This window comes from Mycteria americana, chromosome 5 (genome assembly GCF_035582795.1).
Source record: "Mycteria americana isolate JAX WOST 10 ecotype Jacksonville Zoo and Gardens chromosome 5, USCA_MyAme_1.0, whole genome shotgun sequence".
NCBI classification, from domain to species: domain Eukaryota; kingdom Metazoa; phylum Chordata; class Aves; order Ciconiiformes; family Ciconiidae; genus Mycteria; species Mycteria americana.
In genome coordinates this window covers 37,437,329-37,455,701 of record NC_134369.1, presented here as the reverse complement: position 1 = coordinate 37,455,701, position 18,373 = coordinate 37,437,329, and the positions used below count along the sequence as shown (strand labels likewise).

Here is an 18,373-nt window from a genome sequence, read left to right as displayed (position 1 = left end):
CCGTTTTGACCAGTCTCTGTGACCAGACTCTGACGTGCTCCTTTCCACCTCCCAGCCACCAGCAAGGCACCATTCCTCACCCAGCGGCCCATTTCCTCAGCTCCTCTCTCTGGGACCCTTCCCCTCTCTCCTGCACTTCACCTGGGGAGACTCACCTCCCCTTGCCATGCACAGCGGGAAGTGAAAGCACACTCTCACGTCCCACATCATTAAATTTTAATGGATTGAATTAAATTTTAATGTTGTGGGATGTGAGAGTTTTAAATTCTGTCTTAAATTTTGAAAGGGAAGCTTCTGTCCAGATGCAGTCTGGCACACGTTCAGGGCAGGTGGACTCTTCAGTGATGTTCATTGTACTCCAGTAAATCTGTGCGGAGCATGTGAATACTTCTTCTCCCCCTCCCAATATAATTTGGTTTCCTTTATGCAGGTTTTCACAAGGCTAGCTAGCAAAGGCACAGTACTGAAAAAGGTTGTCTCTTCCCCCTCACCCATCAAATTTTCACACTTCTGCTGGGATACAAGACTTCTTAAAAGAAATTCTCAGAATGTTTTTATGATGATGTTATTTTTCTCTAGCTTTCTTCTTGGAAACAATGAATCATTGTAGAAGAAATTAAGAGCAAAAAATAAAATAGCCTAAGGTAGACATCTGGCCTAGAATATTTCATCCCAACTGGTTAAAATTTTGCCAAGTCACGAAGAACAGGAACGGTCGGGCAGCTTTAACAATACATAATGTTAGCTGACCCACCCCTTGTTTTGCAATGTAACATGGGAGAAGTTTCCCATGTGCTGGGCTGTGTGCCCCACACAAAGTGCTTGGAAAGTCTAAGCCCATAATTCTGTTAAAGAAAATTTTACTGAAGTTTCTTAATTACTTATTGCATCATATCTTCTGCTGTCTCTGGCAATTCTTGCTGCCTCTTTGTGGGGGAGAGAAGATAAATCCAGGGCTTAGAAATTTTTGTTTCTAGTCTTTAACACAGAGAGACTATTTATACAAATTGATAGATGAGCATACCCCACTGCACCAGTGGTTCAAATATAGCAGTTACTTCTAAGAAGGTGCAAGAACCTAGTGGACAATTACAGTGCCCCAGGTCACATTTGACCGTGCAAAAGCAGATCTCTGTTGTTGTTAGATAAACACTACACAGCTTTGGTCGTGCATTTCCCACAAAAAAAAGATGAACAGCTAATGGCATGTTCCAGGCATTCCCAGACATAGTAAGGAACAGAGAACAGCATCAGAATAGCGATACAGTTTAAGATTTGGTTTTGGTTAGATACTAATGACATTATGAAACTACCAGTTATTAAATAAATTATAATCCCAGCTGGGACCATAAGAATTATGCAAAGATAAACAAAAGTATGCATGTAACAAGTTTTCAATTTCTGAAGGACAAATTGAGGGCTATAGAAACTATTCATTAGAGTAAGTCCCTCCTTAAGTGGTCTATTTATAACAAAAAGTCTGTACTCAAAGGTCAGGGAGTAAAGTGAAGATCACCAAAACTCCATTGATATAAACCTTATAAGTTAAAGAGACGCATCAGAAGATTTTTCATGCAATTACAAAAGTAAAGAAAAATTGATCCCATTTTACTGCAACAGTAGAGATTTAAACTAATGCAAGTATGGCTCTGAAACTACTTGTTTTCAATTAAGATGACAGAATTTGATCTTTAGCGGAATGATAACATAACTAATGGGGATCCTGGTATGAACATGACTAGGTCTAAGGCAGAAGGAAAACTCCAAGATTCAGTTCATTCAGTTTCAGTGAACCACACTTGTTTCCTATGTTTCCTAACAAATTAAATAACCCAAGTATAGTATATGGGTGCATGGTAGCAAGCTACAGACTACTGCAGCATTTTTCTTTGCCTGGGGATTACACACCTAATAGATGAGCTTGTATGTATGAATTTACTTGGGGTTTTTTCATCAAGATCCTAAAACTTTAAAGGCTACATCATCTCGTGGCAATCCTTCTGTTCAGTAGTTACCACATGAAGTGACTGAAGAAAAGCACATTTTCTTCTCTGCTTACCACCGCTCCCCTGACAAGCCCCAGCTGCCTCTCTCTGGCAAGTCCCCTCAGGGAGACCCAGGGGCTGAGGGAGTGCTCACAGGGTCTGGCCTCACTTTGTGTTTGGAGATCAACCAGCCAGAGAGCAAGGCTGCTTACACTCCACCTCCTAGTAGTCGCTAAAGCAATCCTCAGCAGAAACATTTTTTTAGTTTCCACATGGATTTGTATCCTGGCCCAGCTCTACATGAAATCCATTCTGAATTTTGTGGTTCTTTTTCCCCTTTGCAAATCTTTCTCAAGGTCTATAAAAAAAATCTGCACAGTAACTACTTGTATTTGGTGTGTATGTCTGTATTTGCAGATATACTTGGATGCGTATCTTGGGGAAGTTCAGACTGGACATTAGGAAAAGGTTCTTCACCAAGAGGGTGGTCAGTCACTGCAACAGGCTCCCCAAGGAAGTGATCACGGCACCGAGCCTGTCAAGAGTTCAAGGAGCATCTGGACGATGCTCTCAGTCATATGGTTCAGTTTTCGGTAGTCCTGCGAGGAGCAGGGAGTTGGACTGGGTGATCCTTATGGGCCCCTCACAACTTGAGAGATTCTATGAGGCACAGCTGCTCTGGGCCTACGCAGCTGTGAGGGCAGGGGCTAACGCGGCACCAAGGCCGCCGCCAACCCGCTGCACCCCGGCACACAGCTCCTGCGAGGGCTGCGGGACCGGCCTCGCCCTTTCCCCCCAGCCGCCGTTACCGGACGCACCACCAGGCCCCCAGCGGGGCCGGGCGGCCCCGGCCCGCCGGCTCCTCCTCCCGCCGCCGCGGAGGCGGTGCCGGGGTGCGGCGGAGCGCGGCCGCCGTTGGTCCGGCGCCACTTCCACGGTGGCTGCGCCGCGGGGCCGCCCGCAATGGCTGCCGCCCGCCCCCGCCCGGGGAGCTGACATGGCCCGGGCGAGCGGCGCGCAGCAGCTGCCGGCGGAGGCAGCCGCGGAGCCGGCGGAGAGTTACCAGCTGCGGCAGGAGAACGAGCTCCAGGTGCTGGAGTCCATTTACGGGCAGGACTTCCAGGATCTGCGGCAGAGCCAGGCCTGGAAGGTAGCAAGCGGGGCTCCCGCGGCCGGCGCGCTGCCTGCGCGGGTGCCGGGACGTGGGGCGCCCTGCCCACGGCCGCGCTGTCCGCAGGCGCGGGGCGGCCCCTCCGAGCGCGGCGGCGCGGGGGCCTCGTCGCCGCTCTCGTTTAGCGCTTCCTGCACCCATTAACCGGTGGGAAGCCAGAGCCGCTCGTTCTCCTTCCTCCCAGGTGGACAGGAAGCGGCAGGAGGCAGAGCGGGTCCTTTTTACTTGCTGGTCTGGGTGGTGGCGCTCGCGGTGGCTGCGGGCGGGCGGTGGGGACGCAGTCAGTGCTTTCTCGCGGCTGTCAAGACCTTCTATTTCTTGCCTGGCGCATCTTGCCTCTTGTTGTTTGCCCGTTGTCCTCCCCCACTTCGGTAGGCAGCCGTGTAACTGACTGCCTTTGCAATTAATCCTCTAGATCGATGCTTTCGCACTATAATTAATGCTATGCATGTAACTTGCATTTTAATTAATTGTCAGATTTTTTAGAAATTGCTTCTTAATTCATCCCTTAACCGACTAATTACATACCTGCTTGATTAATTCATCTTATCGGTATACATGTTGCTGATCTTTGCATATTTATTATATGCTGTGGTTTATTCCAACTGTGACTGTTACCATGATAACTTAATACTTTCATTTTTATAGTTGGGTTTTTTAATTACAACTAATTAATGTTCAGGTCTAGTACTCGCTACTCTTTTCCATTTCTCTTTCGTGTCCACAATATCTAATGATAATTTTTTTTCCAGCTGCATCTGCGGCACTGTTTTCCTGTACCTGGAGGTACTGGTCACTCTTTTCAGTTCCCCAAGTTCACTGCTACTGTCGTTTCTTTTTACGTTCTTTTGTCTTTAGTTTCCGCAAAATATATCGTAGCCCCAGCTGCCTTTTTTTCTGCCATAAATCTGAACTTAAAATTCTTGCAGCAACCTATAACTTTTTTTTTTTCATGGAGTTTGATGTGAACAGTGTTAGTAATTTGCAGCGTTTTCAGAAGTGTTGCAGACCTCACTCCCTATTAAATTCATACCCGACATCCTCTTGACTTGACCTGTTCTTTTACCTGCTGGAAACGCAAAGGGAAAATAGAGGTGATAGTGACCATCTCTTAACCTGTTTCTGTATTTGTTATTCCATGTGGTCTTATTTTTCTGCCTGTTTGTCATGTTGCTAAGATCTGGGATGGTTTTATCCAAAAAAATTAATTTTCTAATTGAAAATAAAAAGTTTAGAATGTTTATGTGGACATGTTTTACTTTATTCTGATTTTGAGTAGGCAATTTGAACAGGATGGGGGGGAAGGGCAATACTTGTTAAAATTCTGGTTTATGCCAAAAATTTAAATACAAAAAAATTACTATCCATTTGTTTGGCCACACAAGGTGTATACAGATGTGATGTTACAGTCTGTTGCCATGTCAGAAAATAAAATACTGACTGGTGTTTATTAGTGATCTAAAACAAACACGAAAGAAACAATATAATATAGGTTGTGAGAGTTGGGTGCTTTCATTAAAACAAAACCAAAAAACCCTTTTAAATAAAAAATTTTTGTTTTCCACTTTAGGTACGACAACCTCCTGAAATTAATTTAGTTCTGCATCCTCAGGGATTGACTGGTGATAATGAAGTATATGCCAAAGTTGATCTGTGGGTCAAGTGTCCACATACTTACCCTGATACGTGAGTGAACATTAAAATATAACCTTTTTTCTCTGAACATTTTTCTCTGTTTTCCATAGTAAAGTGTAAGTTAAAAAACCATGGTTTTATTCATCACTCTTATTCTTGCTTTCTGCATGTCAGTATTTGTTAAGCCTGTGGTATTTTATAATAGGCAACTATAAAATTAGGCACCTGAATTGGATGCGGTCTTTTGTGCAATGGAGAATAATAGGGATGCATTTGTCAGTGCAAGACTGCAGCCCCAATTTCTAGCTTGGAGGGATGTAAACACAGGTGTACCTGCTAGCGTCTTAGTGCCCTTTTTAAACTTTTTCAGCTCATGACCTGCTGAGAGAGGGACTGAATCTTCATTTTTAAAGCAATCTGCTGTCTTAGTTGTATCTGCTGTTCCTGTTTTCTGATGGATTAGCTTTTTGGAAGAGTTCTCCATAGAGAATTGTAAAAAGAATTGCTGGTGATCGGCCACCCCGCATTTTGGGTTGGCAAGTAATTTCTGGGTTAAGTGTTGCTCTGAGCCCCATTTCGTTCAGTTCTTATGCCACTGGTTGTGTCCAAAGCATAACTCCCTTTAGCCCATCCATTTGTGCTGTGGCATGAGCAGCGTACACAAGGGAAGTGCTTTATACCCTGTAACACGGGACATAACAACCACTCTAATTTTTTTTAATTTAAGATAGCATAGCTGCAGACATTTTACTTGTTTATTTTAAACATTTCTTAAATTTAGCTGTTATCTATTTATTGCATATATTTCTTTAGGTTTGTGTAACCTGTATAGTGGTGATAAATAGATTTTAAACACCTGAATGTTATGCTAGTAATATTTTTAAAGGACTGTTATGTGAATTACTGGTTAAGAGCTGAATTACAAGTGTCCACAGGGTTTCTTTGGCAGTTCTTCTGTTAAGTATAACTGACAGGTAATCTGCAGCCAGGAAATTTGATGCTAGGGAATATAAAACAGTATTTCTGGCTTTATTCTATATTGTAGATGTAATATTTATGTACTGCTTATTTGAGCATTGACTAATTGCCAAGTGACTATGAACTTCATTCCTTTTCCCTCACCCGCTGTTTTTATCAACATTCTGTTGCTTCTTACACTCAGTTTTTCTAATGAGGACTTTTTTATGTTTTGTTGCTGTCCCCCAGTGTCCCTGAAATACAACTAAAAAATTCAAAAGGCTTGTCAAATGAGAAAATAAATGAATTAAAATCCAGACTAGCTGAACTGGCAAAACAGCGCTGCGGAGAGGTAAGAGCTTTTCACTTCCTTGAGAAATACACTCTGGACCTAAATAGTTCTAAAAACATGTGTGGTATAATATAATGGAAGGCATCCCCATTGGAAGTATAAGTTGCATTGCTCCTAACGAAGGAGAGACTTTCTTTCTTAAGAATGTTGCTAATTAATGAAAGTTCAGAATATGCACACTCTTAAAATACAGTGCATGTGTAAATAGTGCAAGCTTTATCCCTGTTTAAAGGCAGATTTAAAGGTTCATGTTATTCTCGGAGTTATTTCACAGTATGAAAAGTAATACTAACTCTAAAACTGAGAGCTTTCTGCACTTTTCAGATTAATTTGAATATTGTAAGTGGCTATACCTATTTAAGCAAACAGCAATTACATGGGGAGTTTTTTCAGTGTGATCTTGTTCATCTAATGCTGAACTGAAGGGCGAGAAAGCTTAGTTATAACACCAGCTCAACAGTTGGCTTCTGTGGCTGTAGCACGGTCACTCCATGCCATTGTGCCTTTTTTTATCCTGTGTTTAGGAATAGTGATACTTGACTTCCCCCTTGAATAGGATAAAAAGAGAAAGATGGAGAATCATGTGAAGCTTAGAACTTGTATCTATTTTAAGAGATTTTATAAGTTGCCAGGTATGTGTGGTATTAACAATACCTCTCCATTGTTGCTGCGGACTGAAGTGATTCAAAGAATTACTAGCAAGCATTGAATTCTTGGTGAAAGCAGGGTTTACGGTATCTTTCTTATCACTATTTGGAAATGTTACAGGTGAATGAATACATTTGATTCGCTCAATTTGCCTTTTTAAAAGTGAGAAATACACAGCTGTGGAAGTTGTTATATGCTGAAATGGGATAATATTCTGCTTACAGTTTCCTAAACCTGTCAACTTTACAGATTTGGCAGGGGTTGCCTGTTATTCAGTCTTGCCACATCAAGCCTTTTTTCCATTTGCATACCGTGCTTCTATTTTGATTGCCAACTTTTCTGCAGATACTTCCAAAAGAACTGTTTTAGCCAGATACTGTTTTGTTTGTTCTGTTCAATAACCAAGAATTTCCTTAACTTTTTCAGTATCTTTGGAAATTAGCGGTTTAACAGTGTATTCTGGAATTTTTTTCTTTTTTGTAACGACTGTGCTATGGACAATTGATAGGAAATACAAGGTTCAAATTCTTGAAGTAACCACTAAACCATGCGATATATACTTGGTCTGCTCACAACTGACCCCAGGAGAGCTATTGGCCTGTAGGGCTTTAAATCCCAGTCTGATTTCTGGTCTTACTGAAAGGAGCTACAAATATGTCATAGGTTTTCCTAATGTTAATTTCCAAAGCTAGAATTGTGCTTGCTCCAGCAATGTGTAGATACAGTTGTGAGCTACATGTATGATACACATTTTTGGTGGATGACATACACAATGCAGTCCTGAATTACTTTCTCTGCTGGGAAAGGGAGATAACTGTTCTCTCTGCCTTGACAGGTATTCTTTATTAAAGTGTATTCCGCAATATGGAAAATTTGAAAATACCTCAGTTACCTGTCAAACTGAACAGCAGATTGTTTGTGGTTTTTTAATTATTGAGATTCCTCCTTTTTTTGTACGTGTGTGTGCATGCATGATTGCCTTGCCTTCTGAGTAGTAACCCGGGAAAGATATTTTAGTTTGCACATGTCGGATACATGCATATTGTGCTATTCTTTCTTTTCTGAATTTCATCCTGGCTTCATTCTTACTTTCAAGCAGGGGAATCAGTGTTTGAGAATCTTCTAAATGTCAGCCTGTTGCAGGCAGATGATACAATGTAGTTTGGCTGTTTTCCACCTATACATGCAAATCCTGCTCAGTGCTGCTGCTGACTGCTGGGATGCATCTTTCTGATGTACTGTTCTTTAATTTTGGAGATACAAGGGTCTATTAGAACTATAGATTGCTTGAATTAATAAAGGGATGCTACTAGACTGATGAAAGCTTAAGCCCTGACACTCAATAGATCATCAGTACATACCCAGTACAAGTAAACAGTAACTGAAAATTGGTTCCAGCCTTGCAAACCATGTAGCAGAATTCAACTGAGTTTTCAGTACAGTTCTTATTTTAGTAGTTGTGGTTGTATGAATGTGGAATGCCTTAAGTGGCTTTACAGTTCTAACTGAGGGGGCTAGTTTGCAGAGGAAGGATTGGATTTTGTGTTAGCAGTGAAATAAGTAACTATTTCATAGGAGTAGATACAGTGATAGACAATTGCAAAGGATTTATTCTGTTGTAGCTCATATGTCATAAACACATATCTTTGTGAATAGAAAAATATGCCTATAGATGAGAAAATGACTTTTTTTTTTTTTAGATAAAGAAAATGTTTGAAGTTAGCCATCTTTCAGTAATTTTTGCGATCTTTGCTGCTGTGGTCAGAGATTTCTCATGTTACAGTTTATTAATAAATAGTTCTGACAAAAAATACTGAAATATGGTAAATTCTCCCTGCTAAGTAACAAAATCAGCAGTCATGCTGCTGCTGTATTGCTTTTTAAAGTTGAGTATCATTTTAGTATGTGATCTACTTTTTCTTTGAACTGTGCATGTCATTCATACTTACTTTCTTTCAGGTGATGATATTTGAACTTGCCGACCATGTACAGTCATTTCTCAGTGAGTATAATAAACCACCTTCCAAGTCTTTTCATGAAGAAATGCTAAAAAATCATCAAAAAGAACAAGAGAGACTGGCTCAGGAGGAATTGCGTAGGGCACAAGAAGTTAAGAGAAGAGAGGAGCAGGAGGTAAGAGATGTTAAAGTGTGAATAACCTCGTATTCTTAAAATAACATAAACAATCATGATTTTGTAAATCATCCTGCATAGCAGTGGGTTTTAGTGAATTATTAACTTGTCAGACCTGTCAGTATGAGTTGAGCAATATGAACTATCTGCTGCTGCAATTGTAATATTTTAATGATGTGTTTTTAACCCTGAGAAATACTTATACCTGAAACAAACCTAAATGTTGATTCCTGATCTTACCGAAATCACTTATAAAGAGGACCTTACACAAAAGTGTAAGCGAATGTATATGTTAAGTGCGTTCCATCTTAAACTAGGAAGTATTAGCCAGATAGGTAATCATACCTTCCTTCACCCATAGGGTGACTGGATTGTTCACTATGACAGAATTCTAGAGCACAATAAATTTAATCTAAAGAGACCTTGGACCCGTGTACATTCTTCAGTAGAAACAAGGGGATTCATCTAAGTCTCACAGAGACTAGTAGTGTGGAGTCTCCACACTGTGGGAATATGGATAGAATAGCTTTTCTTTTAAAAGAATGTTTTAGCTTATTCCTCTCTTTTCTGTGTATGAAACTTTATTGTTTGATCTGTCAGTAGAAGTAATTTTCTGTTGTCTACAACTCCATTCTCCTCTATCATACAATTGATGCTGTTAACCTCCTCAGGAGAGCTAATTTGACTTCTATTGATTTTTATTCTTGTGAGATCCTCCACAAGTCCTCTTTAACACTTTCAAAAAATCAGCATCTTACCTTTTTTTTTTTTTTTAAACCAGGGTAAGATTAGCAGTTGCTTTGCATGTACTGTTGCATCTCTTAACAACACCAAAATTCATTTCAGCAACGTGAAATCCTTAACGAGATTCAGAGAAGGGAGGAAGAGAAAAGAGAAGAAAGAAAAAAGAAAGAGATTGCCAAACAGGTATTCTATCTAAGCAGGCATGCAAAAACCATTGCAATAACTTCTTCCCAGTACTGTAGCATATGCTTATAAAAATTTGAGAGATTTACATGACTGAATTGTCCTGGACATCTTTTCTCACCAAGTGCTTCTAATAGATCTGGGTTAAAAGAGGTTCTTGATTATATGGGGTTTATTTCTGGAGTAAAATCAACTGAAGGAAAAATAATTTAATATATCAGCATCTTAGGTGTACTCAGATGGATATTTTCAAACAGACATAGAAAAAAGCTAGTATGGTAATGTTTCCAGTTTCGTTGTAAAGAATCTTTACATTCTTGCCCGTGGACAGCGCTGAAATGTACTTTCTGAATCTCAGCACTTCCTCCTCACCCTCATAGGTACATTTATTATGAAAACCTATTTCTTCTGTGATCCGGGTGACTTTATAGAATAACAGTCAAGTACTCGCATATTTTGAGGATAGGAGCAGTTTCTGTACTTATTTGGTGTTCTTCCCGATTTATAGGAACGTTTGGAAATAGCTGCTCTGACAAGTCAAGAAAATTCTCACAGGAGAGATACTCCAGGATATAGAGTTGCTTCCAGTTTAAATGGGAGCTGTTTGGAAAATGAAGTGAACAATAAACACCGACCAAATTCAGCTGGACGTTCAAAGTAAGTATGTCAGTTTGCATGTGGATTTTTTTTTTTTTTTTTTGCAAACGTTAGATTTCAAAGTGAAATTTGAAGGCAAGAGAGGAATGTGCCATGTTGCTCAGCTGTTCGTTTTGGTGTCATTCCCCCCTTCCTCTTCATTTGATATGGTTTAACTAAATCATGTGCTATGGATAACTTGGGAACTTTCCAATTAAGAGAGTCAGCTTGGCCCTTAGTTTAACTTAGAAAGTATTTGGCAATCATTGGAAGGTATATGCAGGACTTGCTTAGTTTCTTAAAAGTATGCAATATGTTGGCAGTTGCAGAATAAAATGATTTTAAATCAGTTAATGAAGGTTTTGGAATAGCACAATAAATTAAATCTAATATTCATCTCAAAACATTTGCTGTAAGGATACACCAGTGTAAAGTTGCGTGTAGGAGAATTGGGTAATGCTGATTGCATTTGCAGAGCAACTTACTGGAGGGAAGATAAGAGTTATTGGAGGGTTATTTTGCTGGTACGTAACTCATCTAGGTTAGGATTGGTGATGATATAGGTAGGTTGGGGGTTTTGTTTTTCTTTTATTTTCTTTTTTTTCCCCCCCTTTCCTGTGTTCATAGCTGATAAAACTGTCAAGGACAGTGGAGCTATCGTGGTATTAATTTTCCTAGTTTTGATTCAGATTGTGCCAGTGACTTGTTATTTGGACTGTTGTTTTAATGGAAATAGTGTATTCCTGGTTTTTTTCTTGTCTGTAGACTTCAAAATTGTTTTCACATTATTTATCAGCAACACTAGATACCTGAAGCAGTTCTTTGATCTGTCCTACTTTGAGTCTTGCTGCCATCTCTTCCTTGTGCCTATCCCAAGTCATATTTGGCAGCTGTTTCTGTATAGTGTTTTGATGGTCCATAAATCTCTCTTCCTATCTTCTTCCTAATCTTAGTATAACAAAACAAGACTGTCTGTGCTTGTGGAACAAGACAAGCGTCTCAAAAGTTAGTTGCTATGCTTTAATGCAGAACACATACAGTGGACTTACATTAACTTTCCACACTAATTCTTACATTATATGTCCTTATTTAAGAAAAAAACAACAACAACAAAAACAAAAAACCCAAAACCACACAAACAAAAACAAAACAAAAACAACCCAAACAAACAAACAAAAAAAAAAACCAAAAAGGGAGAGTTACTTCTTTCAACAATGGTGAAAATAATCAAAAAGGATTTTGAAACGTTGAAACTTCTCACGATGCCATGATTGTAGAGTTAAGCAAAAGCCAGACATGTTTAGTTTTCTGAAGTGTGTTTTCGCAAGAAGAGTGGTGCCATATTTTTATCTGTTTATGAAGCCTGCAATTTTGGCTATTGGGACACAAACTTCTAGAAGATTATTAAAATCTAAAATAATTTCATTTATAAAACATATATGAATTCAGAAAGCTAGATGCTTTCTTTGTATATTTTTCTTTATACCGCACTTGTAGGAAGTTCCCTGTGGCATCTCCTTTCTATGTAGCGCTTTTTACCTTTTTTTTTTTTTTTTTTAAATCAGTATTTTGAAAGAACTTCTACATTACCATTCATATACTCCTGTGCTCTCTCTATGAGATTGCATTTATTTGGAGGATACTCTTGCAGTGGTGACATTGCTATTAATTTTGAAATAGGTTGTACCAAGAAGTAATGGAGGTTGATTTGGTTTAGTGGTCTTGAGTTCTTTCTGATCTCACGTGCAGCTCCATATATGCATGTGAGAAAAAACACCCTAATCATACTTGCTTTGAAAGTTTTTGCAAAACTTCCATTTTCTTGAAGGAGGTGTTTAGAGTAGTAAAGGAAGCAAATGGGAAACCTATTTTAAGTTAGGAAAAATAATTAAGCTAAAGCTGGAATGAACATCCAAAATTGCATTTTGTAATGTTTTGAAAGAGAATGCAAATCAAGTCAAACTTACATATTTTACAGAGCTGTAGTATGTTGACTTTTTTTAATCCCCTCCTTCTCCTCCCCTCCCCCCCCAGCTGCGAGTGTCATCTTAAGACGTGGAAGTTTTAAGGTGTGGATTCAACTCCTGGTTTTGAATATAGAGACCCAGTGCAGGATGATGTTGCTGCTAAAATGCTGGATTTCTAATCAGACATGTATCTTTGCACTAACTCAGTATCTTTGAAATTAATGGATGTTATCATTGGATGCAAAAGTCTCTGAAAGCTAATCCTCTTGTGGAATTGATATCTTTAGGGACTAGGGACTGCAACACTATCTTTTTGGGTTGGAAAAAATGTTCTGTTCACATTGCAGACGAGAACGCCAACTTTGCGTTAGTAATAACAAAGAGTCCCCTGGAAATTACGAAGTTTTGAACTTCAGCACAAGTGGTGCTGGACAACTTATTGTCCATAAAGGAAAATGTCTAGGTAAGCAAAATTACAATTGCAGCTTGAAATACTGGGGTTTGGGCTGTGGTGGTTTTTTTTTCGAGAGGGAGAACTTAAAAAATGCTAACAGGTATAAGCAGCAAGGGTGGAGAGAATATTGTTGTGGATCGTGAAATGTCACAGTCAAGAGTGGGAGAGAGTGATAGGAAAAGTTACTTTGTGGTAAATATTTTATATTTTCTTAGGACTATTTTAAGTAAAAATTTGCTTCTCCAGATACAGTTACATAACTGAATAGCCATACCAAAAAAACCCCCCACTTTCTCAACATTTTCTATTCTCTACATAACTAAAATAGTACTGAAAACTATTTACTTTTAAATTTAAATAGCTAGCTTGTTAGATACACATGGCTACCAAGCAAGAAGTCATTTAGCTTTCAGTAACATGTGAAACCAGTGGTAGGCACAGGGTTAGAAATGCATACTTACTCTCCTTCCATCGTTGCTGGTAGCAATGGCATAAAAGCAGTGGTTTTAGTGAAAACATAAATACAAGCAACGATAGGAGACTTTCAGAGCTGAAGGGCATCCATGAAGTGCCCATATGAATGGACCATCAAATGTTTTCAACATAGCACTTCCTCAGTGGCAGGATGAACAGCCTGAAAGTCTCTGGAGCAAAGAGAATTTTATTATTTTGCCGTTTGAGGATGAACAGTTATGTTACTGCGTGTAGAGCTCGGCCTTTGCTCAGCAGGAAGAGTATCTGTTTATTAAAACCTGAAATTCTTTAAAATGTGTAGCAATTTTTTGCCAATGTGCTACTGCTTTCATTTGACTACTGCTACATAGCATTCAGCCTCATCAGACCTGATATTTTCCATACCTACCGTGTAGGTATGGATATTGTTTAGCTGTAAGTAGGTTTGTGTTTCTGAAATTGTAGAAAGCAAGCTTACTGGTGTTTATTTAGCATCTGCAGGAGCTCTTGTCAAGTCCTTCAAACAAAAGAAGCCCTGTTCCTCTTCTCTCTTTTTATGTATAGGAAAGGATGAACAGCTTGGTAAATCAGTCTACAATGCCTTGGAAATTCGCAGTGGAGACTTTGTTTTAATATATGAGTGGGTTCTGCACTGGCAAAAAAAGATGGGAAGGTTTCTTACAACGCATGAAACAGAAAAGATTGAGAAATGTAAGAAACAGGTAATGCCCATATTTTGCATTTGGCTTAATAAAGGTTAGGTGGGGTTCAGTGCTTTTCTTGAGGCTGCTAGTTTATATTAAACTTGAGAGGGTGGTGATGAGCTTGAAAATGCTGGTGTTTAAAGTGTCTGCACCGCAGAAGAGGATGGGTGTATTGGGGTATTCAGGAGTTCATTTACAATAATATAAATGCAAGAAAGTGTATTTGCAAGTATGCATAAATAAAATAATAAATTATTAAAATTCTGAAGAAAGAGGGAATCAAGCTTACCTGGCAGAAACCGAAGTTGTTCTTGCCCCTTGTGTACAATACTTCCTTTTCAGAAAAGGGTGGGAATGTAATATATTTTATATGTATTTTGTATATGTTACATATTTTAGTAGTGGTGTGTTCATGAGATATGACACAATGCATGTTATGTTGTGTTTCTCTAACAGCTTCAGGGTGCAGAAACAGAGTTCAGCTCACTGACGAAGCTAAGTCACCCAAACATAGTACATTATAAATGTATGAACCTTAAAGAACGGGACGATTCAATTGTGGTGGACATTTTAGTAGAGCACATAAGTGGTTGCAGCCTTTCTACATACTTACACAAAGAAACTCCAGTTCCAATTGAGCAGTTGCGCCATTATGTGACCCAGATCTTGTCAGCTCTCGACTACTTGCACACTAATTCAGTAGTGCACAAAGTTCTTTGTGCTTCCAGTATCCTGGTAGATGCTGAAGGAAACATCAAGGTGACGGACTACAGCATTTCCAAGCGCTTAGCTGATATCTGCAAAGCAGATGTTTTTGAGCAGACCAAAGTTCGTTTTAGTGAGGATGGTCTTCCCAGCAAACCTGGAAAAAAAGGAGATGTATGGAGTCTGGGCTTGCTTCTGCTTTCACTCAGCCAGGGACAAGTCGCTAAGGAATATCCAGTTGCTGTTCCTACCAGTTTGCCTGCTGACTTCCAAGACTTTCTGGAAAAGTATGTTTGTTGCGTTCCTGTATCTTTTTGTCTTTGATTTTATTTTTTTTTTCTTAAAAAGATTTGAACAGTTTTTGAAAGAACAGCTAAATCCCCGTGTGTTGCTAGTTACAGTTTTTAGAGAAGAGGTGATTGCTCCCTCACGGGTCAGGCTGCTAATCTGGGATTCGGGAGAACAGGTCTGGTGCTCTCTTCTCTGCTCTGCAACCAACTTTTTGTGTCACTGTGGGGAAATCATTTAGTCTGTCTTTGCTTCCGATTCCTATCTGAATGATAAAGGTGATAATTTCTTAAATATAAGGAGACCTCTGAACATTTAGGCCTGATATGGAATAGGTCTTTGAACAGTTCTCCTCTTGGTTTGCTAACAGATGTGTTTGCTTGGAAGATAAGGAAAGATGGACTCCTCAGCAGTTGTTACAACACAGTTTTATAAACGTTCCACGAATGAAAATACCTGTAGCTGAAGAAAATCTAGATGGTAAGAAACTTGGTTCTTTCCATATTCTGCTAAATAAGTGAACTTCATGCCTGCAGTAACAGAAAAACTGAGCTGTGCTAGAGCTTCACAAGACTGCACAAATGTTTTACATTAACTAAAAAGCTAGTATGGTCTGTAACTTCTATATTCATGACTAGCTGGGGTGGACCGACTACTGTCGTCTCATCAGTAGAAGAAGCTAATGCTTTAATTAAACCTGTAAATTCATCCGCCTCCTGCATGGTGTAAATGTCAGATTTAACTTTGTCCTTGGAAGATGCTGTTCCAATGAGAGTTCTTCCCTTGTTATGTTCTTGTTAGAAGCAGTTCCTTTGTCCAGCATAACTAATGTTAGTAACTAAAAACTGTATTAAGGTTTATGCTTGTACCTTTAACTCTACAGAGCAGAGCACTTCTGTATTTTAGGTTTTAGCTGCACTTGAAGTTATTTAGGTGTTATGTTCTTCCTGATGCTTATTGGAAAGTCCCTTGTGCCTTATCCCCATACCCCCATACTGCCAGTGGAGGTGACTTTGATATCCTTGTTGCAGATTCGGCAGGTATAGATTGCGTCGAGACAGTTGTACCCAGCAGTCAGATATCCAGCGCTTCGTTCTTCACAGAAACACAGAGACAATTCTCACGCTACTACAATGAATTTGAAGAGCTAAAATTACTCGGCAAAGGGGCTTTTGGAGCAGTCATCAAGGTATGGTATAAAAATTATTTCCCTCTGTGGAATCCTTTCTGGGGATGTGTTTGTTTTCTCTGAAGCAAAACAATATAGTCAATGCTTGCATGGTTTTATTTATTATCTTCTAGTGTGCTGTGCCTGTGTTGTGGTTTTTGTCTGGAATTGAATAGGCTGATAAGTTTTGCAAGAGGTTGCTGGAAGTCTGGGGAGAAGCCTGTCAGTATGAGAAAGCTTGCATTTGAAATGTAGTCATTTCCCAGGTGGAAGGAAAACTTCCTTTTCCATGAAATTATTCTACTTCTGGCTCTACTTGGTAAAGCATTTATAAGCATTTGACTTTAGATTTGTTTGAATTTTGCAGGTGAGAAATAAGCTTGATGGTTGCTATTATGCTGTGAAACGTATCCGCATAAACCCTGCCAGCAAGCAATTTCGGAGGATTAAGGGGGAAGTAACATTAGTTTCCCGCTTGAACCATGAGAATATTGTGAGGTATTACAATGCTTGGATAGAGAAACATGAAAGTCCTGTTCCCACTGCGTCATCTGAAACAACTGAAGAAAAAAGAACGCCCACCAAAGCCGGTCTCTTCATACTTACCACTGAGGAGACAAATGATGTGGAAGCTAATGCTCCTCCTCCAGTTTTGACAAGTTCAGTTGAGTGGAGTACTTCGTGTGAAAGATCCTCCAGCAACAAATTCAGTGGAGCTGATCAGGAGTCCAGTGATGACGACGATGACGGCGATGGGGTGTTCTCACATTCATTTTTGTAAGTAGCTTCAGTATTGGCACTATAGGGAACATGAGCAGCATTGGTTTTTCCAAGTTTGTGTCTTTTATCATTCTCGTTTCTTTTGTCAGAGGTAGTTCACTGCTTTTTTGTTCTGACCCCTGGTTCAAAAACAGTGTATTTGCCAGCAGTCAGATAGCCAGGGGGAGGAAAATTTGTAGCTAAAAACTGTCACTGTATGAGGAAAGTTTTGGTTTAGGCTTCTAGAAGTTTCTTATCATTTGTGTCAGAATGTATGACTGTTTACTTTATGTTGGACTGTCTTTTCCAACCTTGAGAGTAAAGTGTTTAATAAACAGTAACAGAGAAAGGTTACAAATCCTGAAAAATACCTTACTTGTCCTTTCTTTTTTGTTTTGATTTTTACTGACATATTCCATACTTGCCTCTGTGTATGGAGTGGTTCTTTCACTCATGGTGTCTTTTTGGCTTAAGCAAGTAAGTAACCTTACTTCAGTTTTGCTTATTGAATATAGAAATTAAATTGTACTGATGCAAATATATACCTTCTCTTTAAGAGACTGGACTGTCAAAAGAAGTGTTGCTTTGCAAGCAGGATACTTTTTTGGGTTTTGTTTTGTTTTGCTTTTTTGTTTATGGCATATGGAAGATCTTCAGCAGAAGCTTAGATTTTCTTTTTTTCCGCAAATAGTTTCCAGATTTCTTAGCAAATATTTCTTGGTACCCAAAACTTTTTGTTTTTCTTCTTCCTCTTTTTAAACAGGCCAACCACAGATTCTGAAAGTGAAATAATTTTTGATAACGAGGATGAAAACAGTAAAGATCATCCTCCAGTAAGTATAAAGATAAAGCTAGCGAAAATTGAAAAATCGTAAAATAGTCTTTGACAAGCAAACAGGTCAGTTGGGAAGTTTTGTTTCACTTCTGTTATAAGTACAAAACTGTATAACGTTACATTTCATTAGAGTAAATGATGTGCCATCGTGACCTGCATTCTATAGAAATCAGTCTGATGCAGCTGATCTGGATTCTGTTTCCCATAGTGTTCATTGACCTAAATGTGAGTTGTGCTTTATAGTCATGAGCCTGGTTATTGCAAGTTTAACACTTCAGTATGTACATGATTTATCAGCTATGTGGATTGCCTCACATGATCTGAAAGGTAAAGTTCTGTTCTGCTTTTAGATGATATAAACCAATATATTTGCTCATACTAGCAACTTTCAAAAAGTGGTGACAATACATATTGCCAGCAGTCAAAAAGAGACGGGAAGTCAGAATAATGTGTAAGGTTTTAGTTGATTTTAAGATTTTTGTATCACGGCACTTGCTGTGCGCAGTCGTGCACTGTATCACTAGAAAGCTAATGCATGGTTTTCTACAGCATCTAGAATCTGTCATTGCCAATCCTGATGATCTGTAAAATGCTCT

General features: G+C 39.2%; 1 protein-coding gene across 6 annotated transcripts in view; it reads left to right on the top strand.

Annotated features, from left to right (window-relative positions):
- Positions 1-2,823: 2,823 nt before the first annotated feature.
- Positions 2,824-18,373, top strand: part of EIF2AK4 (eukaryotic translation initiation factor 2 alpha kinase 4) — a 40,420-nt gene continuing 24,870 nt past the window's right edge. For 2 of the 6 annotated variants that reach the window (XM_075502997.1, XM_075502998.1), the window contains exons 1-13: positions 2,824-3,135; positions 4,727-4,842; positions 5,998-6,100; positions 8,708-8,881; positions 9,728-9,808; positions 10,317-10,465; positions 12,759-12,874; positions 13,883-14,040; positions 14,479-15,014; positions 15,386-15,495; positions 16,047-16,204; positions 16,551-16,960; positions 17,706-17,775. In XM_075502997.1, coding sequence (XP_075359112.1) covers positions 2,983-3,135; positions 4,727-4,842; positions 5,998-6,100; positions 8,708-8,881; positions 9,728-9,808; positions 10,317-10,465; positions 12,759-12,874; positions 13,883-14,040; positions 14,479-15,014; positions 15,386-15,495; positions 16,047-16,204; positions 16,551-16,960; positions 17,706-17,775 — 2,334 coding nt within the window. In that variant the 5' untranslated portion in view covers positions 2,824-2,982. Of the gene's footprint in view, positions 3,136-4,726; positions 4,843-5,997; positions 6,101-8,707; positions 8,882-9,727; positions 9,809-10,316; positions 10,466-12,698; positions 12,875-13,882; positions 14,041-14,478; positions 15,015-15,385; positions 15,496-16,046; positions 16,205-16,550; positions 16,961-17,705; positions 17,776-18,373 lie in introns of those variants that run through there. The other 4 variants (XM_075502996.1, XM_075502994.1, XM_075502995.1 and 1 more) reach the window with 4 other exon arrangements.